The following is a 25,035-nucleotide window of genomic DNA, read 5'->3' on the forward strand; positions in this document are numbered from 1 at the left end:
TCCAAGACATAGGCTGGTTATGCATCCATTTATTCACTTATGTGTATAGTCTCTCTCTCTCTCTCTCTCTCTCTGTTTTTTGGTTGTAAGCCACTTTGGAGAGAAAAATGGGGTAAAAATACTTCAGTGAATAAAAAGTGAATCTAACCAGCCACAAACAGTGAGCTCATGTAAAGGTATTTGTTGCTTCCTTCTTCTCATAAAAGGTCTCTGTGCCCACCCAACCTCCCTCATCCAAGAGCTGCTCCTAATATTTAGCATATCCTAGGAAGTGATCCTTCCCTTTCACAAATGCTTTCACAAATAAAGCAAATGCTTCTGGAAAACAGAAAGAAGCAGCGTGTCTTCTAATTCCTCCTTATTATCATGCCTCCTCTCCCACAGGCCATATCCTACATCAGTCCTGAGCTTACTCAGTTCTCATGCGTAACTTTTTGGTAGGTATAGACGGACTGCTATGGACAGGGTTAAGGATCACTCCCATGTCTCCCTCTCCTCGTGGCTGACTGAGTCTAACCCCACTATAAGCAAAAAGGTGTTCTGTATTTTTGTTTATTGTGCTCCACTTCCAATTTCAGCCCCAATCCTCGTTCAAGTGGGGGTGACACAAAAGTTATTAAATTATTATATTTAATAAGACTGATGTAAACATTGAAATTAATGATATAGAATACCATTTTGGAAGGAACAGCAATGCCAGTATGGAAATAAATCCTATAATTCACAGATGCCATTAAGTAGTTGAGACATATTAACAGTTTCCCCCCTGAGATTATCAGGCAAACAAAAGGAGAGCTCACGATAGTTTTGCAAAATTTCCAATACAGCTCTTTTTTTCTTGTGGTACATATCAAGAATTCATGTTATTTATGAGAAAGGAGGCAACATAAATGTTCCAAAACCTTCTTTGGAAGCTGAAAGAACAATCTGGCATCTGTATAAATCCTGGAAGCAAAGCATCCACTTTTTAAAAGGCTTTGGTTTTAAAAGATGTAAAATTCTGACAAAGACAGCACTATGCTTTTAGCAGGTGTTGCTACAGCAATTAAAGCTTTCAAAGTGAACAGATGGATGAACAACTAGCTAATTAAAATTATTATATACATTAACTGTGTATGCCAAGTAAAACTGATGTTCTTTACATACTTGCTTTTCATTATAAACACTATTATGCTGGGCAGTAAACACTCTTGCAAGCATTTTGAGCCAAGCTAGAGTTGGTGATACCAACTAACAGATGAAAGTGGATCATCAATAAGGTGGGAACCTGATGGCCAAGCATTGCTTAGCAGAACCTCCCTAGGTAGCCTCCCTAGGTAGCTTCTTCCAGATTTCAGTTCCAGTTACTAGTAGATATAGAAATATGAAAACTTCATTGTCTACAGACTATTTGACATCTTTCCCTTCCCCGACTTACTATTCTTCCAGCAGACAAGCTGGTATGAACAAGAAACGGAGGAATCCAAACTGAGAGGGCTCAGTGCTTGTCCTCTCTCTCATCAGAACTCTCCTTTAACTGCTACTGTTTCCGGACTGCATTCACATGCCTTCACTAAAGGATTAGGCTCATTTTGTGCAACTTTAACTAAAGCTTACAAAATTCTTCTAATTCAGTTTTTGCACAAAATCAGTTTAGTTATAGGCTTCTGTATTTCTCGCACTCCTACAACAGTTCTGCATCTATGAATCCAACTGAGTTGGCAAACAAAATATCTTTTAAACAGGGGTCTCTACTGCAACACTTATTTATAATTGTTCTAATAAGCAAGGCAGAATGTTTCCAAAATGAATGTTTCAACAGAGATGTCTGGAGAGAAACCACAGAAGTCATTTTTGAAATATCAGGCACACTAGTCCAAACGCTGTGCTCTTGCTGCTATGACAGAGCAAGTACTAATTTAGGAAGCAACTGCTACCCTGGCATCCTATGCACAGTCAGGGAGGTAGAGCCACCTTCAACAGTCTACAAGCCATGGCAACCACCTTATAATAAACGGTATCAAAAACAGGACTGTATCTGGGTGGCGGAGAGATGCAGGGACACTCAATCAGCCCCTAGATCACCATGTAACTACTACTACAGATCTATGCTAGTAAACTAAAACTGGATGTGATTTTATGAAACAAACGTAGTAATACTTGCCTCAAAAATTAGAAGTATCCTGCAATCCCGGAGATAGCGCTCATATGGATAGTCTTTCATGTAGCCAAGGCCACCAAGGATTTGTAACGCTTCACTGACACAAACCCATGCACTTTCAGAACTAAACACCTGCCAGTAACAAAGTAGTCCAAGTTATTATAGCATCCATAGCCACTACATTTTCTTTTAAACGTCAGAATACAAGGAATCCAGTGCCTTCTATCCTTGGATTCATCTAAATGCGGTCATATTTTTTAATGTGATCCAAAAACGAAGCTCAAGTTGGGGCCAAGTAAATGAAAATAAAGTGTAGACTGTGTAGATAGGGAGCAGGCTGAATTCTCTGTGGCCACCAATGAGTGCTCCGGAACAAAGAAAGCATTCTGTAATGCCAGTTACAATCCAAAGGAGGGCAGGGTATTGCTGCCCCCCCTCCTAACTGTGTCACTTGCAACCATATTATTTTCATACACTATTCCACAGGAGAAATAAATGGCTCTGTATCAACAATACTTCAGCAACTGGCAAATCATATACCTGATATCACCAAAAGTATGTTTAGCTCTGACCTACCAATCAGCTTTTTGTATCATCCTTCCTCCAAGAAACTCACAGAGGCACTGTACAGGTTCCTGGCAAGCCAGGGGTTTGCCAGTCACCTTTAGCGGTGTCAGAAGGCAAAGTTCTAAACAAAAGGGCTGGCAAATGAAGCCGCACTGCCAGGGTAACAAGCTGCCACCACCCTTTTAACTCACAGCTTAAAGCCAAGAAGCAGACCTAAACCCTCTGGGGCTAAAACGCAAAACATGTTCACATTTATACCTGTGGCTCAAGGACTCTTATCCGGTTGGGACAGACAGTGTCGACCAGCCCCAGTCTCCCAAAAGGAAAAAAAGCCTCAAAAGCCTAAACCAAGATGTTTAAACTAAAAAAGAAATGAATTGGGAAAATGGTTCTCTCCTCAATTTTATCCTCACAGAAATCCTGTCTAATAGCTTAGGCTGAGAGTGTGTGAGTAGCCCAATGACTAAATGTGGATTTGACCTGGGCCTCCCCCGTTCAAGTCCAGTGCCTGATTGGCCAGGTGCACTCCTGTAGCTTTTTCCCATGTGAGGGAATAACTGACTCACTGAGAAACAGTGAAACACTGCATTTGATGATACCACTACAATGGGCCAAACCTGCTCCCCAACCCCAGCACTACATAGCTTGCCTTCCAATGATGGGTGTCCCATGCAAGTGTGGGGGTGCAGGTCTCTCCCCCATAAAAGAGTTCTGAAATAGACAACAGAATTCTACTACCCTGTCCTTTATAACATCAAGCATTTTGCCTTGAACCTCCTTTGTTGGGGTATTATTTTAATAAATGTACAAAACATATTTAATAAACAGAATAAGGGCAGATTCTCAGAATATATTATGTTTATTAAATATACTTAAAACCTTTGCAGACCAAAAGAAAAAAAGGGGGGGGGGAATTATCTGATTCATGCTGTCCCCAAGTAGAATAACAATCAATAGGCATATTTCTTTTTAATCTTTTTTTAAAAAATGAAGGTAAAATTGTGTATGTGGGGATCATGACAGGAGGTATGCAATCTAAGGCCTGGACAGGAGGAAATATACAGCCTTCAAATGATCAAATACAACTATGAAAACAAACCAGCAAGAGTATTAGAGTATAGATGATAGCTTTACCAGTGTATTTTTAAAAGTGTATTGTTCAAAGGCCAGATAACTACTCCTCTGCTGGAATAGGGCAGTTGAACAAAGAATCAAATTGGAGAGTTCCATAGCAATTTTATGCTTGTGTGTATCACACACATATTTTAGGAGTTGGGGAAAATAAGCGTGAAACCCAGCTTAAGCCTTTGTAAATACCTGGGGCTACAAATAAAAATAATAACCATCTATACATATCAACTCTAAACTAGGTAAGAACATACTTATAAAAACACACTGCCTAAATCAACCAGATCACACTCAATGAAGCAACACTATAGATCTTCAGGTTTACTACCATTCTACCTTGCAAGTTTCACATTAGGAGAAGGAATAACTCTCAAGACTGTTAAGTGTTAGTTGTTGTGGGTTTTCCGGGCTGTATTGCTGTGGTCTTGGCATTGTAGTTCCTGACGTTTCGCCAGCAGCTGTAGCTGGCATCGTCAGAGGTGACACAGAGATCTCTGTCTTTTGGTGCTACACCTCTGAAGATGCCAGCCACAGCTGCTGGCGAAACGTCAGGAACTACAATGCCAAGACCATGGCAATACAGCCCGGAAAACCCACAACAACCATCGTTCTCCGGCCGTGAAAGCCTTCAACAATACACTGTTAAGTGTCATGATTTTCTTGCTGAATTTCAGGACTCATTTTCACTTCAAGTAAGTATCTTCAGGGACAAAGTCCACATAGCAGGCATATACATATAGCAAGAACTGTACATGATTTGTTTAAAAATCATCATGCCACCAGCTAAGTTAGATACAGGGAAACAACACAAAAGGGACAGACATGTAAATAAAATAAGCAAGCACCTTCTGTTGAAATTCTTTATTAATGACATTCATTCTTTATTACACGAACCAACTTATCAGAACCTAGACAAGGCAGGTACATTATACCCATTTGGCAGTCACTCCACCGACTGCCCATCAGCTACTGGGTTCAATTCAAGGTACTGACTATAATATATAAAGTCATGTATGGCCTTGAACACATGAATCTGCCTTATACTGAATTGGAGCCTTTGTCCATTAGTCAGTATTGTCTACTCAGACTGGCAGCAACTCTCCAGGGTCTGAGGTGGAAGTCTCTCACCTCATCTACTGCCAGATACTTTAACTGGAGATGCCAGAGATGGAACCTGCGACCTTCTGCACGCCGGGCAGATGTTCAACCACTTAGCCACGGCCCCTACCATTAAACCTTGGAACCTCATATCACCTCACCCTACGTTTCACCATGACACCTCCACTCATCTGTTCAGGGCCTTCTCCAGGTGCCACCCAGCAAATGAGCAAGACCAACACCCACCCATACAAAGGTTTTTTTTCTGTTGTGGCCTCACCTTTTGGAATGGCCTGCCTGAGGAAACCAGGAAGGCTCTCATACTCCCCCCATTCTGCAAATTATATAAAACTAAGTTGTTCAGAAGAGCCCTATAAAAGTAATAGGGTTATATTATAACAGCATAGTTCAGGAAGGTGCTTCATAAAGGGAAAGGAACTGTGGATTATATATAAAACATATTATCATTGTGCTGCATGTATTATCCTGTTGTAGTTTCACTGTTTTCTACTGAAGTAATAGCAATTTTCTGCATTATATCCACACTCTGTATCATACCTAATATCCTACGCTCATTCAGATTTTCATAATCCCAGTGCTAATATATTGCTCATTTGATGTTTCTTCATATTGATTATATCATCCTGCTTATTAAAGATCACTTTGTATGGATTGTTATTGATGTACACAATCTGTTTTGAATCTCAGTAAATAAATATATAAAGTAATTTAATACAATTTATACCAACATTTCAGGAAAATGTACCTTAACCATGGCTGCTTCAACTGAGCAATCTGGAATCCCCGGTTTGTCCATCATCCCTGCAGTCAGGTACGCCATGCTCTCCATTACATATGCTTTCTGAGCCATAAGGGCAAATTTTTCCTGATAAAAGAGCAACAATTCAATATGAAACTCCCTTCATATTTAAGCCTTCTTGAGAAGGAGGAATTGCAATTCAGAAATCAATACAAAGCAGGATGCCAAAGAATTTACTCTGCAAACCTAAAATATTTGGCACTTTGCACAATTGTTCCTAAACTTCATGAATAAATTAGTAATTTATTTTATTCATGATTTTCAAATGAACATAGATTTAAACCAACTCTACACGCTTCTATACTGATGACAACATGTAACCCATTTTTAAAATAAGAGATTAAAAACTTTTATTCTGATCTGAACAAATGACAGCTGAAAGCCAGTTTCTACAGTTACCTGAATTAGTCCAAATTCACTCAGTTTCTTATTAAACTGTTTTCTAGTACAAGCATATTCAGCAGTCATTTCTTTAAAAGAAAAAAGCAACATGTTAATTAGGCAATAAAAACAAGTTATTAAAAAACGAAATGCTTTCTTAAATATTTCTATATACTAAAAGGCCCTTGTTTATTATTTTTATGTGCTAAACCTCATGCTTTCATTAAGATGGATGTCATCTGTAGCTCCTTGGACACTCTTGTACCATCACTTCAATAACAACAGTACATATTCCGTTAGATGGTATCTGATGTGGCTTCCTATGTTGTAACAACAACCCTTTGATCAGACTGAAAAAAGTTCTATAATAAAACAGCACCTGTAAGTGAGGTCATGGCAACTGCGCTATTTTGCTGCGCTATTTGCTAGATTAAACAAAGCAAACAAAGCAGTTTATGCGCACGAACTGTGCAACTCTGCATGGGGTTACTCCATTTAATCTCAGTAATATCAATGAGCTTTAACTTTGCACAGAATTGCACTGTAAGCAATTCTAAACTGCACAGCTCCTGGAAAAGTACAATTCAGGAGGTAGAGGAGAGCACAATCTACTTTGGAAAGTAAAAATTTATTGCATTCATACTTTGCGTGTCAAGTTTGTTTGCTGAAAGTTCCCTGGTGTTTGCAGTAGTAAACACTGTAATATATGAAACAGAGACGTACAGTTATAACACACTGACCAATAGTGTTCAAATGGGGCTTCCTGCCACTGCATATTTACACATTTTAGCATTCCCTTCAAAGTTCCAGTGATTACCACTGCAAATACCAGTATGATTTAGTGTATTACTTGAATCGAGCCCACTTAGCCATAAAAAAAGCTCACAGGGCAATTCTGAACCAATTACTTTCTTTCCACTTAAGCCATTGTTCATGATTGTTTTGTGTGCGTGTGCATGCACACGCGTATACTTGCTTGCAGAGCCATGTATACTGCCTTGTGCTCCTTGAAGGAAGGGCAGAATAAACAATACAATATACAGAAACATCAGTGTATATGCAGCAAGATTTTTCCATATAAAATATACATCAGCTCTCAGAGAATGGGAAACACATGAATTTATTTACTCAATGATCCAGAGGCAAAAAAGTCCATAGTAAGTTGTGCCTTCCTTGCCCAAATCCTTGCTTCTTGCAACTTGGAGAAACAGCTGTTCAACATATTCTTTGGGGAATTACTTAATAACGTTCTTCCTCTCTCTGAAAGATTTATAAAGCTTTTTCTCCTTAGGCATGTAGTCTTTTCCTACCCAGTTAACTGGTTTTCTGTTTGTTGAATTCATTCATAAATATTTTATGGAAGAAGACAGCACACAGCTTATCAATCATGCAGTTGCAAATTATCTAAATCTAAAGTGATACATCCATACAAAAATGTGGACAACCTACTACGGCCTTTCACAACCGATGAAATCTCTCTCATGTTTTTAAGGAATCCAAACAAGGAAAAGGCTTCAGCCTCCTAAGACTATGATATATAGCAATTTTCTGTAGGCCGCCTTTAGAACTGTATGCGATTCATTCCCTCTGGTCCAGCATTAGTTATTCATATCCCAAGCATGCTCATCCATTTTGGAAAACAATCTAGAAACAGGGAAACAAATTTCAGGGTGAGATACTCTGTGACACATAAAGAAATGCACTGTTTTTTATTCTTATTGAGTGAACAATAAGTCATTAGCATGTATGTCACAAAGGATCTTCTCCTGAAATCTGTAAGGCAATACTATGGAAGATTTGTATGCAATTTCTCTATGAAGTAGATAAGAATGTATTAAAACATTTTATCCTTCCTCACTGGAACTCAGGGTTTTTCTCTTCTTCATTTTACCCTCACAACCACCTTGTGAGGTAGGTTAAGCTATGTGCAAAATACAAAATTCTCTTCTGTAGACATAGCATTAATACAGACATTTCATCCTATCCAGGAACACATCACGGTTAGTTTTACCTATCAATTTCTTAAGCATTCCAGCAGATGCACTTCCCATGCTAAATCTTCCACTGTTTAGGATATTCATAGCAACCTGTAGGGAAGATAAACAGCCTTTATTCAAGAAATGATATTTGGAAAAATTTTCTTTTTAAAAAACTAAGAATTCTTGCTTTGATTTGAGTTCAGCTAGACATGCCCTTTATCAACTGTACACTGTATCCACCCAAAAACAGTAAGAACAATATGATTATTTTCTACAAAAGGTGGTTATACCTCATTGTGGAATCACTACAATCAGTTAGAGGTGTGTCTCTGTTCTAAACCTTAGAATGTAGGAAGATGAAAACAGACTACAGGGAATTAACCAACTGTTATACACAACTGCCAGTTTTTTCAAAATGATGTAAATGTGGTCAGTGTAGAAATCAAAACTGACCCAGCTGATTAGACTTTAACCTGAATAAGTTACAACACAACAAAGAACAGAAAGAGTTTAAGGTCAACAACCAATATTATTCAATTGAATTTATACTTGTGATAGTTAACTGGTTGGTTGACAAAACAAAGGAAGCTGAACAGTCTACAACAGGCTCTCTGACCTGCCTTATTCTCATTGCTTCCAAAGGATTCTGGGGCTCTGGTGAGTCCTGAATGAAAAATAGGTAAGTAGCTGGGAGTGCTCACTAAGGAGCCTGTTACATAGCTTCAGTGTTTTAAATAGACAGAAAGACATTCCTGGTGAGACTTTCACAGCCAAGATTTAGAGCATTTGAAGTTAACCAGTTTGGTGTAGTGGTTAAGAGTGTGGGACTCTAATCTGAAGAACCGGGTTTGATTCCCCACTCCTCCACTTGAAGCCAGCTGGGTGACCTTAGGTCAGTCACAGCTTCTAGGAGCTCTCTCAGCCCCACCCACCTCACAGCATGTTTGTTGTTGTGGGGATAACAACAACATACTTTGTAAACCACTCTGAGTAGGTGTTAAGTTATCCTGAAGAGCAGTATATAAATCGAATGTTGTTGTTGTTGTTATTATTATTATTAACCTCCAACTACCTGAACAAGGAAGCCTCAGACATCTTAACCATCTTCGAAATAGGCAGGATAAAAAAGATATTTCAGTCAAATCCCTTGTTGACTATCCTAGGACATTCAAAGTTTACTACGTGTTCTATAGATCTATGAATTCTACCTTCAAGAGATCAACATTCAAACTTGCATCCAAGTGTGGATGCTTTGTTTGAGTTACTGCTTTCAATGGGATAAATGTTCAAATCCACATCCTTATACAAGTAGAATATGATAAAATGAGGGGAGAAATTGTTCCAGGACAAATTTAATATTGCAAGTCTGTGAGAACTTTTGTTTATAAGTACACAAGTTCATGGCTAGCAAACCTACCGCTTTCTCTTAAACTATTTGCTTTGGATGATCACCCATTCAGATTTCAACACCTCCATGATATTTATTTTCAACCCCCATGAAATGAAAGTGTATCATAGCTTATTCTTCTGCAGCTTGTGTAAACAGTTATTCCCTGCATCCTACCTTAAATCCTCCTCCTATTTCTCCAACAACGTTCTCTATAGGAACTTTTGTATTTTCAAAATGCACTTCACAAGCTGTAAGATAAAGAACGTTACACTAATGTTGCAGTTACCCAAGTTCAAATAAAGGAGGGCATGCCCCTAAATTCACTCTGATGCAGGTTAAGGACACTTTCTCAGAAGTAATCTCCATTGAATAACATGGTGTCTTACTTCTGCTCTCAAAATCACTTTGAGAAACTGAATTTTAATTGGGTAGTTGGGAGTGGGGAAGTCATGCAATCCCATGGTTTGGTACTGAAACTAAGCCCTTCAATGTTCATTTGGTCTACTTTGCTTAAGGTTAAACTGACAGGCTAGAAGTAATATTCTGTTCAGGGAATAAATATTAATTGTCCATGTATTATGCAAAGCAGATGCATGGCCCTTTGCTAAAGTGCCATACAGAAAAATGAGTTATCTATAACATGGAATGCACCTCCAGTGTGTTTGAGCATTCAAAAGCCATATGGAGAATGAGCACACAGAAGTCCTCTGACTCCCAATTCACTACTGTGGGTAACATTTACAGAGCTACACATCTGAAGATAGCAAAGAAATGGGAACAAAATTTTCTTCTTAAGTTAAGGAACACTGGATAATACCGTATTACCTTTTTCTTTCTTGTTTCAGGCAATTATCCATATATAGACTTTTGAAGGCAAGATAGCAGCAAAGACAGTCTTGCAATTAAGCAACTCTAGAAACCAATATGCCCACAACTGGACAGCAATTATTACAATAAATAACATTACCAACAGACAACTGAGAAAGAAGTCCCTCTTGAAAATCTGACAAAATGTTCCTGATTTCATGAGCCTGAATTTCTTTGCACATTCTTCCAAAAACATTAATTCTACATTTTCTCTAAGCATTTTTCATGTGGCTCTTACTGTTAGATCCTCGAATGCCCAGTTTATCCTCTGGTTTTCCATTAGAGATCCCACCAAAATCTCTTTCTACGATGAAGGCAGTAATTTTGTCTTTGGTTACACCATCTTTATCGACCACCTCTGTTCTTGCAAAAACAGTAAAGATATTTGCAATACCACCATTTGATATCCATATCTGCAATTGAACAAGAAAGAGACACTTCTATTTTTGCTTATTCCATGAAACATGAATTGAGTGATAGATTTCTTGCTCCCTCCTCCCTACCAAATACTTCACTACAGACCCTTCTTGGGCTTTGGACATAACTCCTTGAGTGAGAAAGAATTTCCCACTCAAAGAGCATCTCTCAAGTCCAGGCAGAAAATTTCATCAAAGAAAAAGTCGTTTTACTGTCTCATTTACTATGTTACACTCAGCAATCAATCACCTCTCTAATCAGATCAGTTTTCCTTGGATTTGGTTCTTGTTCTCTGACTAGCTTTCCTTTGGGCATAACTGAATTAATCAGGGAAACTATTCAGAGAATAACTGATCAAACTGACAAGCAGAAAACAATCTCTTTTCTGCAGATAAGTACCTTTGAACCATTTAATAGAAAACTTTTGCCATCTTCACTCAAAGTTGCTCTAGTTTGAATAGATGCAGCATCACTTCCACTAAAATATAAAGAGAAAATGAGAGGTTAGCAGTTGAACTTAGCTGAACTCAATCCAATACCCCTGAAAATAAATAAAAGCCTTAGATCACCGCGTAGAGGAGCTAAATATCCCACCAATTCTAATTTACTCAAACAACTTTTTAAACAGACCTCTAAACTGCTTTTGCAAGCAATCTTTCAAAATCTTGTCTACAAGTACACAACTTGCAACTTAAAAGGGAAGACTAGAACCTACTTCAGTTGCAAAATCATTCAGTCATAATCACAAAGATTGTGAAGAATGGGATAGATAAACTCTGCAGGTTATTATTTGTAGTTAAGAAATGCAATTAGTCTTCTTGTAATACAGCTTACTTTTTGTTAACAAAGATCTTGCTTGAAGTGATAATACAAATTAATATTTATACTGTGTTTTAGAGTATTCAAAGGGATTCACATAAATTACTTATAACCTTTTCAACCACCATACTGAAAATGGTGAGACAAAGTGGAATACAACTTGAGTAAGGCCTCCAAATGAGTTCACAGCAGGGAGGCCTGATTTGTAGCTCAATCACCTAGCCAGAAAAATGCTGCCAATTTTGTCTTTTTTAAACACATTACCTTCCTGGCTCTGTGAGACAAAATGCTGCAATGTGTTCCCCAGATGCCAGTTTAGGTAGATACTTTTTCTTTTGTTCTTCAGTGCCTGCCATAAGGATGCCCTGCAATAAAATAAAAGTGGGCTGTTTACTGATGCACACCAGGACATACATGAGCCAAGTTCTCTTGCACAAGCCTTGATTGAAAGGAGGATTATTTCTCAGGTCTGTAATCAATGCATGAGCACTTTATAGACATACATGGACTGAGTCAAACAGTTGTATCACCTTCGCTGTCTCTTCTCAAGCAATTTCATGCAGGTCAGAGTTCTAGGGTCCAGACAAAAAGACTCTCCTCTTAAATTTCAAACATATAACAACTATTTTATACTAAGATGTAAATGTGCAAAAGTGCAATCAATTATAAATATACAAAATATTATTCCAATTACATATACCATAGTCAGTCCTTTCTAGAGCTGACGCACAGATATTGTCACTAGGACCATTTTCTAAGGCACCAAAGTTATACTCCCACATGTTCATTTCCAGTGGCTCAGAAAATTTTTAATAAGTTCTGTGAGCAAGAAACTTTGCCTGGCATGTGTAAGTTATGGAAAACACCTGAACAGCACATTCCATGTCTCCTGTTGTGATTGTTGCTATGCTGCGGGTCAGTATGACACTACACAACTTTGTAAATATGTAACTATAAGCAATTTTTATCTAAAATAAGAGTTCCACATTCAGCCTTGGACACTTCATATTGCAGACTGTTTATGTTCCGGCCTTACCACAGGGAGCCAGAAAGAATCCTTATTTGTCTTAAGTATTTTGATTGTATCTTGCCGCTCAAAGTAATGGTGCCATCATTCTCTGTAAGATGAAGTCTAAGTGAATGTTTGTAATAATGTTTTTGATCTTTTTATTCAGTTTGTTCTGTAAACAATTTAGCATTAAAGTATTTAGGCATAAAAACAAGGTCACTTAGTATGCATCAGGTCCTGTGAGCCTTATTTGTCTTGAGTATTGTGTAACAATAAACTCATATTTCTCTCTCTGTGCTTGGTGTCTTGTATTATATTTGGGTAAGTGGTAAAAGGGAAATTTATACTTGGCAGCAGAGTACTATTAAAGAAATTTCCCTATCTCTAAGCATTTAGGATCATAAGAAGTCAGCTGTAGCCCCTTCATAATCATTTAGCAGCATTTTTGCTACCATTGTTGCTTGTACTCAGGCACACTCATTTTAAGCATTATTCATTAGGCATAGAATTCTGAACAATTTGGTTGTTACAATAATTCAGATGTTTAGTCAGCTTTCCTTCTGAAGACAATCAAAACAATTTACATCAGTAAAAAGTTTGTATGAATTCTTCAACAACCAAAAAAATCAATGCAGCTGACGATTTTCAGTTTACCAGACCTATCTTTAAAACTAACTGAATTGTCCATTAGTTTAGTTTTAATGCCACAGTACTCATTTACACTAGTGCTTCTGGAGGAATCTAAAAATGGGCCTGAAACCCTTGTCCTTTATTGTCCGACTTCTGTTTACATTTTATTCTACATACACCTTATTAATACACCTGCTGTCCACTTGGTTCAAGTGACTTTCCTATCACTGAAGAACGACAACTCTGGATGCAGCTAGAAAAAAATAAAAGAAACATTAATACTGCAGAGCTCAACAAAAACATGATTCTAAGAACCGGGAAGTTACCTTCAGCCCTATAGCTTGGTGAGCTGCTAAAGTTACTGCAATAGCTCCATCTTGAGAAGTGATTTCTCCCAAACGTGCATACATCGTATTTGAAAGGCCAAGGCCCCCTGTTTATAAGGAAACACACCCAACTATTAAACTGCTCACAAGACAAATGATATTTTGGTTAATTACATTTATCACACTTTTTAAAAAACCACATATGCCTATGGCATTCCAGCCCCACATCCTAAACCAAACCAGCTCAGCAGATTGTGTTTTTATCAATTGCTGCACCATTGCTGCAGTATTAAAATATATCTTTCTAGATAGAAGGGCAAACAGACCCACCCAGCTAAATTAATCAGAGACATAAATAGATATTTTTCTACTTGCAAAAACAGCTTGCCCCAGAACCAGAGTATTAGCATCCTGAAAAGTATTTGAACACATGTAAAACTTAGCAACTGGATTATTCTGAATAAAACACAGTGTGATGAACAAGGCTGGTGATACAGTACCTGTGATGGGCCACGTAGGTTTGATTATGTAAGCTGTTTGGCAAAATAGAGTTTTATTATTTCTTCATTAAAACTATTCTATAATTATGCTATACTTCGACATTAGATTGAGAAAAGACCCTATCTTAACCTGTACTGTGATCACTTATAGTATTCAGAAAAAAAGAATGGTGCAGTGCTCCTGAATGATACCATACAATGCAGAGGAGGGATATGTTTAAATTTTCCCACACTCTGCAACAGATCAAAATCTTGTGCACAATCAAAGTTATCACACAGGGGAGAGATGCTCTAGCCTTGCTTCGTCTTCTTCCTTAAGTAGTAGCTATCTATGTGCAAAGATATGATGATGTTGAACAACATTTGAACATTATTCACACCTTGGGCATTCTGGAGTGGTGCTGACCACAGTGTTTTTTTTAAGGATTGCATTTTGCTCCTGGGGAGCAGCACCACATATGTTTAAATACAATTATAAAATCTGCAAAGAAAATATGTTCATTTAATCAACTCCAAGCAACTCAGTATAACATCTTTCTAAGGTGTCAATGTTTTTTTGTCTGATATATCTAATACAAAAATTAGATGCCAATAAAGCTTATGTTCCAACAAACAAGGAAAGAAGAAGTGCAAACAATCTCTCATGCTGGAAGACTTAATAATGGCATCAACTACACTGTCTCTGGCTCTTACAGCTGCTCATCCTCCAATGTGATATATGCCCTCATGTGCCAACAATGTCCTTCTGCTCTGTACACTGGACAAATCAGCCAACCTCTACGCAAAAGAATAAATGGACACAAATCTGACATTAGAAATGGAAACGTCCAGAAACCAGTGGGAGAACACTTCAATCTACCAGGACCTTCCATCAAAGACTTAAAGGTCGCTGTAGTTCAACAGAAACCTTTCAAAAACAAAATCCAACGAGAGGCTGCTGAACTGGAATTCATATGCAAATTTGACTCTGTCAAGCTGGGACTGAATAGGGACTATGAATGGTTATCTCATTACCACAGGTAACAGATTTCCTTTACAGAGGTGGGGTCTGGGGGAGCTCAGTGGCACCTGGCGTGGGCTTTCGGGAACCACAGATCTCTTTGTCAGATGCATCTGGCAGGGAGAGCTGTGGTTATCGAAGGCCCATACTGCATTGGAATTGGATGGTCTAGCTGTTTGGCTGCTACAAACTAACAGGGCAAACTCCTTTGAAGCTAACTGATACACACACTAAAAGGATATGTTTACATATACTAGCAAAGGAATGTTTTGATTGCACCCTCCCCCTTCCTCCCCCTAATTGCCTCTTCTCTCTCCTCCTCTTCTGTATTTGACCAGTCTCTGTATCAGGCATCTGACGAAGAGAACTTGATTCTCGAAAGCTTATGCTACAATAAAATTGGTTAGTCTTAAAAGGTGCTACTGGACTCTTTTTGATTTTGCTACCACAGACTAACACGGCTAACTCCTCTGCATCTATAATAAGAACTATGGAATTCTAAATTCTGTGTACTAACTTACCATGTTCCTCTGGAATCTGAATACCAAAGAGTCCCAGATTCTTTAGTCCGTTAAGGGTCTCCTGAGGAATTTTAGCATCCTGGTCAATTTTCTTAGAATCCACTGGGGAAAAAAAAGTATTTAGCTAAACAACATAACTAGTTACAAAAACAGCACAGTTGGGCTTTGTTAATTTTGCTAAAGCATATTTAGGGAGTTAGATCCTAACAAGAATCAGATGATTCATTAAAAATGTTATTGTTACTTAAGGAGCCAACAAGCACCAGAAGAGGTTTAAACCACTCTGTTCAATTGTTTGCTATGCCATCTAATCCTAACACCACCCCATAAATTAGTGACTGTATTGACCTTCCATGGAGTGGAACACAGCCAGGCAACATCATTTATGCAAATTATTTTAGCATCCAACTGCATCATGACAGGAAATCATCTGGGCAATAATCTCTCTCCGTTACAATGAGACAAATGCAACAAATTCTCAACAGAATAAAGCAGCTGAACCTATTTTAAGAGGAAATGCTCAGGAGCTGTTTACATATGATAGTAAAACTTCTTAGCCCAGAAATATGTGATACTTTCTTATTTTGGTTGACTAATCATGCAACGAAAAATCACATATGCATGCAGCAACTAGCTGAGACTCAGAATGGATTGCAAAATATAAAAACCAATTCTATCAGACAGCAAAGACCACCAATAAACAAGAGTAGGACAAGGATTACAGATACTGGAAAACAATATAAAAAGTTTTACACGTAATACTATAGGTTACATAAGCAAACAAAGTCCTTAGGAACGGGAAAAAAGGTAATACCTTCTTCATTGAAGAATTTTTCGACTGGCCCTACAAACTGGTTAATTTCTTCCAATTCTTCATTGCTAATCTCAGGATAAGGAAAAACCTCCTCCTAGAATGACAGATTTCAACCCAATTTTAAAAAAAACTTTTTAAAAAGGTTCACACATTGGACTTAATCCACAGGAAGCTATTCCTAAGCATACTGCTGTCACTAAAACACCAGCATTTCAAAGAGGTTTCCCAAGGAGCTGTTCCTAAAACTCACACCCTCAGTTACCAGATAATCACAAGGGGGAAAAAATAACAGTATAGGGTGTATCTTAAGAAAAGGTGAAATAAGCAGATATTTCACATAAGTAAAATTATTTTGTGCTAGAATGTGTTGCTGCATTTGCAGCAATCACTTTAAATATACTTCATTCTTATGTAAACTATATTAGCAAATTACCATTCACGCTTTCTGATGCTGCTTCCCTGAACTCTTTCTTATTTAGCACTAAGTAGGGGTGTGCACCCAAAAAAGCTTCGGGTTTACCTGAAGCAGGAAAAAGCTTCGGAAAAACCCGAAATCCGAAATGGCATGCCGCTTCTCATACGGGTTTCTAAGTCGCTTCGGTATGCTCCATAAAGATTCTGAGCATACTGAAGTGATGGGGAGGGGGAGGCCCCCTAAACACTTCAACTCCCACCCCACCCTTTAACCCCATCCCCCCACCCCTACCCCACTTACCTGGTCAAGCGGAAGGCTGAAGGCAATGCCACGCTGGCCAGCGGAGAAGGCCTTCCTTGCCGCCACTGCACAGCCATGGCTGGCGTGGCTGGCTGGTAGAGAGGGGTTTCCCTGCTGTCATTGCTGCACAGCTGCAGCTGGTGCGGCTAGCCGGCAAAGAGGGCTTTCCCTGCCACTGGCACCACACAGCCACAGCCGGCATGGCCAGCTGGCCGTCAGAGGTCCGCTGCTGCCGCCAAAGGCCAGCAAGGAGGCGGGAGGTCCACCTCCTCCAGCACAGTGCCAGATAAGTGGGGGTGAGAGGGTAAGGGTGGGGAATGGGTAAGTTTAAAGGGCCCCACCACTTATATACCAGTTATATAATGCGATATGATATCATATTCTTTCAGGAAACTTGGATGAAGGAAGCCTTTAACTACCAAACTATACAGTAGCCCTGCTTCCCGCCACTGTTAATCCAAGAGGAGGAAGACCGTCAGGAGGTCTGAGTATATTTGTATCAACTGCATTGAGCGCCACTGTACAGAAATTAGATATTGCTGGAAACTGGGGTTTAGCTGCCTGTATATCTTTTACTAACTGTAAAATTGTTTGTATTAATGTATATATGCATCCCCAACCTTCCCATTCATACATCAAAAATATTTGGGAACAAGTAGAACAATAGATACGCTGTTTTATGGGGAAATTTCCTATGGCGATTTCAATGCCAGACTGGGTCAAAATGATAATCAAATATTAAATCAATTTGGAGTAGGGATCCCAGACACTGCCATACCCCAAATATATGTTAATCGACAATCATTAGATCCAGTGGCAAATTTTGCTGGCGCATGTTTAACTCAAATGGTGTACAGATTGAATCTTATCATTTTGAATGCTTCGTTACCTGGTGATTGCCCAGGCCAATTTACTTATTGGTCTGGTATTAAGCATTCAACAATCGATTATATAATGACCTCCTTGAATTTCTACAATAGTAATATTAAATTCAAGACCGACGTGAGACCAGATAGTGATCATTTACCCCTTAGTGTTAGTTGGGGAGAAATATTAAGGCCCCCTAAGAATAGGGATAGGACTGGGCTGAACAAGGTAGAGCAGGTAGGGAGGGTTAAAAATAAATGGAATATTAAACTTAGCAAAAAATTCCTCACTTGGACACATACTGAAGAAGTAAAATCTATCTCCCATGCATTGACATCTACAGAAAATGGAAACTCTATATTAAAAACATATGATTTGCTTATATGAAAGCTAACTTCCCTCCTATCAAGAGCTGGTAGCTCCAAAGATAGACAAATACCACTGAATAAGAAGTGGTTTGACCAGGAGTGTGTACAAGCCAAGATCGAACTTATAGAGAGCCTAAAAGCATTTCAGCTAAGCCCAAACCTAAATAAAATAACCAGTCTTGAAACCCAATCAAAGAAAAGGGAATATAAAAACTTATTGAAAAAAAATAGCGGCTGTGCACACTCAGTGGCAATCACTTATTAAGGCCACTAAGGAAAGGGATAATATAAGCTTTTGGAAAATAATTTTGTGAAAGCAGGAGAAGAAATCTAAGGTTATGACCAATAGCATTCAATCGGAAACTTGGGAAAAACTCTTTGATACCCTGTACAAAGATCAACATTATATATCACCTAGAACCGACTGTTTACAAATATTCCATCTTGGCCTCCAGTCACAGCTAGTGAGGTAACCTCATTAATATTACAGCTAAAAAACGGCAAAGCACTGGGAAGTGATTTCATTATAGGAGAATTGCTTAAAACACATAGACTGGTTGGGTTCCAATATTAGCTAATTTGTTTACATACATAGATCAATCAGCCCAGATACTGAAGGACTGGGGTCTAGCTATCATAGCTCCTGTGTATAAGAAAGGGAACAAAAATGATCCAAACAATTATAGGCCAATCAGCCTTTTGAATGTCATTTGTAAATTATACACTAAGCATTTATGCCTGAAGCTATGTAAACGGCTAGACCAAGAGAATCTATTAGAAATTGAACAGGCTGGCTTTTCCCAAGGCCGTTCAACCATGGATCACTGCTTGGTACTGGATTACCTCATCCACAAACATGCAATGTCTCCCAAGAAAAATTTATATGCAGCATTTATAGACCCTAGGGCTGCTTTTGATACCGTCTCTCGAGGAAGACTATGGGCCAAATTGGGAGATCCATTGATAAAAGATTGTTACACATGATGATTAAGCTTCATGAGAGTAATCAACTCCAGATAAAGCACACACAAGATGGCAAACTATCTAAGAAAATCCCAGTCCAGAAGGGCGTTAAACAAGGTTGCTTATTAGCACCCTTTTTATTCAACATCTATGTAAACACACTGATTCAGTGTTTACATGAGACAGATGTCCATGCCCCGAGTCTTGCAGGAAGAAAGATACCAATTCTCATGTATGCTGACGATGTGATCCTCCTGTCCCAAACAAAAATTGGTCTAAAGCGTGCCATGAAAAAGTTTAGTGATCAATGAGATACTGAGCTTCTGACAATTAATTACTCGAAATCTAAAATTATGTGTTTTAGTAGACACTTTAAAAAAACTAACTGAGAAATAAATGGGAATACTACAGATCAGGTTAAAAATTTTCAGTATCCAGGAGTCATCTTTACATTCAATGCTAACTTTTAAAGCCCACACAATTTCATTGTGCGTGTAAAGGACACTGGTGCGTGTAAAGGACACTGCTGCCCACACCGGGATGAATGAATGTATGGCTGGTGCTTATTTTTACTTGGTGGTTATAAACAGAAGCTCCTGAAGAAGCAGGCACGAAATCTGTTTGCAGCCGGCCTCAGATTGAGAGCGTTCCAGGGGAGAGCGTTCCAGGGTGTGCTATCCCAGGAGGAAGCACCCCCCAGTGATTGTTTCCTCACTGGCAATTACATCTGCACCATGCTGGAATGAAACAACAACTAAGATATTTCTACCTTAAGCGATAACAACATAGAAGGATAAACTGACTTCAAATAAAGACTCAAGCCTATGTAGGCTATTCTCTCCCGGAAAATATTTCATGAACTGGTTATCTAAATGGTATCATCTTTAATTCATCCTACCCTGTAAGATTGTTTATGTAACATGTACTGAATCATGTATGGAGTGTTATGAGCACGTTGCATTTTTGAAACTTTGAAGACACTGTATGAAGTGTTATGAGCACATTGCACTTTTGGAATTTTGAAAATATTATATAAAGAATCATTTTTTGTATCCTGTAGGGTTCTGCCCTCCTTTTTCCTCCCAGTTTATTACAGGTACAGCCACCTATTTTGCACACAGTTTCATCGGCAAATGCTGCAGAAAAGAGTGCTAATGCCATCCTTAGATTCTTCAGAAGAGAAGGCACGGGCTTTATACCTGCAGCCCTGAAACTATTCCAAACAAAATCATTAGCACAACTCTTATATGGATCAAAAATGGGACTTACTGCTAATGTTAAGATCTTAGAAACGGTCCAATCTAAATTTCTTAGATCGCTATTTAATGTACCTAGATGTACTCTTAATGTCATTCTTAGGCAAGAAGCTGGCTTGCCCAGAATCGAACTAAAAATCTGGGAACATGCCATCTATTATTGGCTAAGAATTCATATCTTGAGCCAAAGGGCTTAATTCCCTTGTTGCTAGCTTCTGAACCTTAAAATCAGGCTATCTTGATTTTATTTGCAAGGAAGTTAAGCAAGAGAGAGGGAAACAGCAGATGCAATGTGACACTAGGCATACAGACAGGGTGCATAAAAATCAATGATTTTTTTAAAAAAATAAAAAAAATTGATTTTTTTATTTAAATCGGATTTTTTTGATTTAAATTGGATTTTTTTTAAATAAAATGCTTTTTGAGGAAAATATATTACCATCCAAAGGTTATTCCATCATGAAATAAAGATTAGTTTTTAATTATGTAGAATAAGGCTGTATATGTTTAATTTTTTTGGTAAATAAATTCCATTAATCCATTCACAATGTCATGCTCTTCCAGAGGTTTTTGTAAGATTATTGGGCAGTTTCTCTGCCTACAAGATATTCTCACAGATGCTTGATTTTGCAGTTCTCAAAACTGAATTTGTGTCAGCTCAGCAGAGATCACATGCCTCTTCTTCACAGCAAAAATGTTATAACATGAACAGAGTTGAGAAAAATACCTTAATCCTATTGTTCTACAAACCTATGAAGACAGAATCAACCCCTCCAGTGCTAAGTTTCAAGAAGTTCAGTGAATAGAAACAATATTTTTCTGATTGTTTGGAGTGGAACAGATCTGCACAAGAAGAAACTAAGTGTGAGGAGGGAGGGGCAAGCAGTACAAAATGAAAGTGAAACTTTTTGAGCACAATACTGCACAAGTCTTTGGATCTTTTGTGTGTATGACCTGAGGTTTATCATATTCTTTCCTTGGAGGAAAAAACCTATAATGGCAGCAGGCCGTAAAAGAGACCCAGTTTGGGAATACTTTAATGAAGTTCTTTTACCTATCGGTAAGGCAGGCATCTACTTGCATATTAAAGTTATACCAGCAAGAATTAGTCTTTATGTAGAAAAGTATGATTTAAATCAAGCCTTAATGACTAGTGATTTAAATCGTGATTTAAATCAGTTTGATTTAAATCAAATCCACCCTGCAGACAGAGTTAATTTGGACAGAAGCGTCTGCACAGGAATTCTGAACCAACTTCAAACAGGTTAACAAAATGGTTGCAACAGCCCTACGTATTTTACATGTACTCTTAAATTTTTCTGTAGTTTCTGCCTTCTCAGAAGCTGTATCTACAGAAGTTGCTTTGGCTTTGCCACCAAATTAGCTTTGAAGTACATGGTAGGCCCTCCCTGCAATGCAAAAAAAAAAAGTTGCATGTCATGCCACACTGGACCACAGCCACAAGTGGTAGCATGATGCTGTAAACAGTACTCTTAATTCTGACACGAATGCAAGTCAGATGTACATTGGTATTTTCTGTTTACCTCTTCCTGGAAGAAGGAAATGTCTAGGGAACCAGAAACCAATCCATTGCATTTAAAATGACATACTCCTAACAGCCAAAAAACTTTGTTAAACCCTTTCATTTAAATAGTGATTCATCTGTCATCTTCACTGTTTATTATCCTCACTTAATTACTATTTCAGTTTAAATCAACTATTCCAGGGACAGTAGTGCCCTGGGTTCACATCAATAAAAATAAAGGGAAACAGTTTACACTAAATATCAACAATAGCAGTTGCCAATACTACTTGGGTTGCTTCCCCTTGGTGATAAATCTCCATGTAGCTCTTGCTGCAGATGCAGAAAAATGGTGACAGTGTGGGTGGGACCTTCTGGTTCACACCATGCACAAATGGAGTTTGACTATGATCTTTCCAAAAATACTGTATCAAACCAGGTCTGGACAAAATCATGCTCAAGCAGGGGAAAACCCAGAAAATGGACAATTAGGAGATGTCATGTGGATGCCCTATGGGGAAAAAATTAAGAAACTTTTTTTCCCGTTATCTCACCCTTTCTTCAAATTCCTCAATGGACTACTTTAATTCCTTCAACTTGGTCTAAACTATGCCATTTCCACACAAGTTATTAGTACTGGGTTCAATGCTGTGAGGAAGCTAGAAGCAGGTTAATGAAAACAGCTCATGGGAACCTCTACCTCCTCCCTTCCGGCATGGCAATGGCAGATGCTAGCCTCTGACAGTTTAGCTGCTTCTCCATAGTATCACTGTATATTCATGCACTTCCCAGTGTTTCCCTAGTTTTCCTCTGATCTTTCCCAAAGATGCTTTGCTCTGAAAACTGCTACAAAGCCTAGATGACTGTCACATGAGCAGGAGAGATATGATTTCCCCAGTCCCTCCCATATGGCAACCATTTTACTCACAGCAGCTATTTCTGCCCTTGCCACTGGGGCGGAAGGAGTTAATTTGGCAACTGAATATTGCTAATAGTTTATAACAATATTTACTTATAGTCTACCTTTCCCACTGAGACTCAAGGCAGATTACACAATGTAACTCAACACAATCAATATGATGATACATCTAATAAGCAATGTAACAGAACTAGAAATTGCAGAAATTTGAAAAGCTGTCATCTGAACAGAGCATAAGTATGAACAACGGAGAGCTTGGTATTACATCAGTAGAAACGAAGTACATTTTCCTGGGCCAATATACTATGATGTAGTCCTATTTCCATTATAAAAACGTCCTCTTGAACATTGTTTTATACAGTTTGCAAATTGCCAGGAGCATAGAAGTCTTCCTAACCTCCTCAGGCAGGCCATTTAACAGGTAGAATTTTCTGTGCATCGCCACACAGAAAAACAAACTAAATTCTACAAATTATACATAAAAACAGTGTCACTATTATTTCAGGAACAAGTACAAACTCAAACAACCCATATTTTAAAAAGGCAGAATATATCAAAAGAAAAATATCAGAAGTATGAATTACATATACATATCATACTTCTAGTCTCTCAAAATGTCAGCTTAATTTTTTTAAAAGGCATACTATTTACTTATGACATTTTTATTTCGCCATTCCTCCAAGAATCTGAGTGGTGCATACTGTTCTGTCCTTCTGCATTTTATCCTCACAACACCACCGCTGTAAGGTGGGCAAGGCTGAGTGCTTGCAACTGGCCCAAGCTCACCTAGCACACTTCCATAGTACATGAGGCTCTGAATCAAGTTCTGCCTGATCCCAGGCCAACACTCAGAGGAGAAAGTAGTTTCTTGAACTTAAAAAAACCGTAAACTATGTGTGTAAAAGAAGCGGAGAGTGTCACTTACAAGCAACTGGAACCAGGCATAACAGAGATGGCACTAGTTTTAGTGGGTAGCCATGTTCTTCTGCAGTAAAACAGCAGCAGGATTTGAGTCCAGTGGCACTTCAGAAACCAACAAGATTTTCAGAGTGTAACCTTTTGAGTCAGAGCTCCCTTCTTCAGATATTAGCAGTCAGGCTTTTAAAATACATTACAAAAAAGGATCCTGAGATGTACAGCCTTGGAAATGGATTGTATCACTTGAGACCACAGGTGTAGGATTCCAGCTCTGCCTGCAGGAGTCCAGTAGCACCTCAGAGGCCAACAAGATTTTTTTACTCTAGAAAGCTCACATCCTGAAAATCTTGTTAGTATCTAGGTTACCACTGGATTCAAATCCTGCTGCTCTACTACACACTAACACAACTACCTACATGAAATTAGCTCTACACGATTCTTCAGCAGCCCAGCAAACAAAAAACTAGCACAGCAGGGAGAAAGCCTTTCCCTGATTACTGAGCTTCCTTTCTCTCTGCAGGGAACTTGGAGCATAGGGGCTCAGTCCGCAAACGTGACCCTCCATGTGTAGTATGAAGTGAGTTATCCCACCAACTCCCCCAGAACGTCTCACACAAGGTCCTCAGTGCCTGGGCCTCGTGAGAGCGACACAGCAGCCCATGGAGCTTTCCGAAGAGCCGAGACTGACTAGCCGCCCGGACAGCCTCACCTTCCGAAAGGTACCCCGGAAAAGCTCCTTGGCGAAGGCAGGCCGAGGGCAGGCGGTGCGGAACTGGCGGACTCCAGCAGGGAAAGCGACACGAGCCGCTCGTAGGATAAGACCCAGTCCACTCATGTCTGCCGCAGCCGCTCACCTCCCTCCCCTCTTTGGCTGTCGCCGACTTCAGGGCGCGGCTGGCGGGTTCCGATGACGCAAACACCGCGCGCGGCTCAGGTCTAAGGCGCGCAAGCGGGCGCGCTCTTCTCCGCCCTGACGTTGTCGTAGCAGCCGGTGGGGCGGGGTCTGAGCGAGCGATCACTGGCGGGCCCCTCCCATCCTGCCGCCTCGCCCTTTCCCAGGGCCCCTTCCCGTTGCGCTTCACAATAGGCGGGGCGTGCCTG

The 25,035-nt window shown here is 39.1% G+C and overlaps 1 protein-coding gene across 3 annotated transcripts in view; it reads right to left on the bottom strand.

Annotated features, from left to right (window-relative positions):
• The window catches only part of ACAD9 (acyl-CoA dehydrogenase family member 9), a 35,166-nt gene extending 10,339 nt beyond the window's left edge, over positions 1-24,827 (bottom strand). For all 3 annotated transcript variants that reach the window (XR_008596772.1, XM_054975363.1, XM_054975362.1), the window contains exons 1-12: positions 24,644-24,827; positions 16,407-16,500; positions 15,593-15,694; positions 13,572-13,678; positions 11,871-11,971; positions 11,187-11,265; positions 10,609-10,783; positions 9,678-9,751; positions 8,146-8,221; positions 6,153-6,223; positions 5,700-5,819; positions 2,144-2,272 (exon numbers count right to left, since the gene is read on the bottom strand). Coding sequence is in view for 2 of the 3 variants with exons in the window: in XM_054975363.1 (XP_054831338.1) it covers positions 2,144-2,272; positions 5,700-5,819; positions 6,153-6,223; positions 8,146-8,221; positions 9,678-9,751; positions 10,609-10,783; positions 11,187-11,265; positions 11,871-11,971; positions 13,572-13,678; positions 15,593-15,694; positions 16,407-16,500; positions 24,644-24,769 (1,254 nt within the window). In the remaining variant the exon portion in view is untranslated. The remainder of the gene's footprint in view (positions 1-2,143; positions 2,273-5,699; positions 5,820-6,152; positions 6,224-8,145; positions 8,222-9,677; positions 9,752-10,608; positions 10,784-11,186; positions 11,266-11,870; positions 11,972-13,571; positions 13,679-15,592; positions 15,695-16,406; positions 16,501-24,643) is intronic.
• Between the last annotated feature and the right edge of the window lie 208 nt (positions 24,828-25,035).

This window comes from Eublepharis macularius, chromosome 4, assembly GCF_028583425.1.
Source record: "Eublepharis macularius isolate TG4126 chromosome 4, MPM_Emac_v1.0, whole genome shotgun sequence".
NCBI classification, from domain to species: Eukaryota; Metazoa; Chordata; class Lepidosauria; order Squamata; family Eublepharidae; genus Eublepharis; species Eublepharis macularius.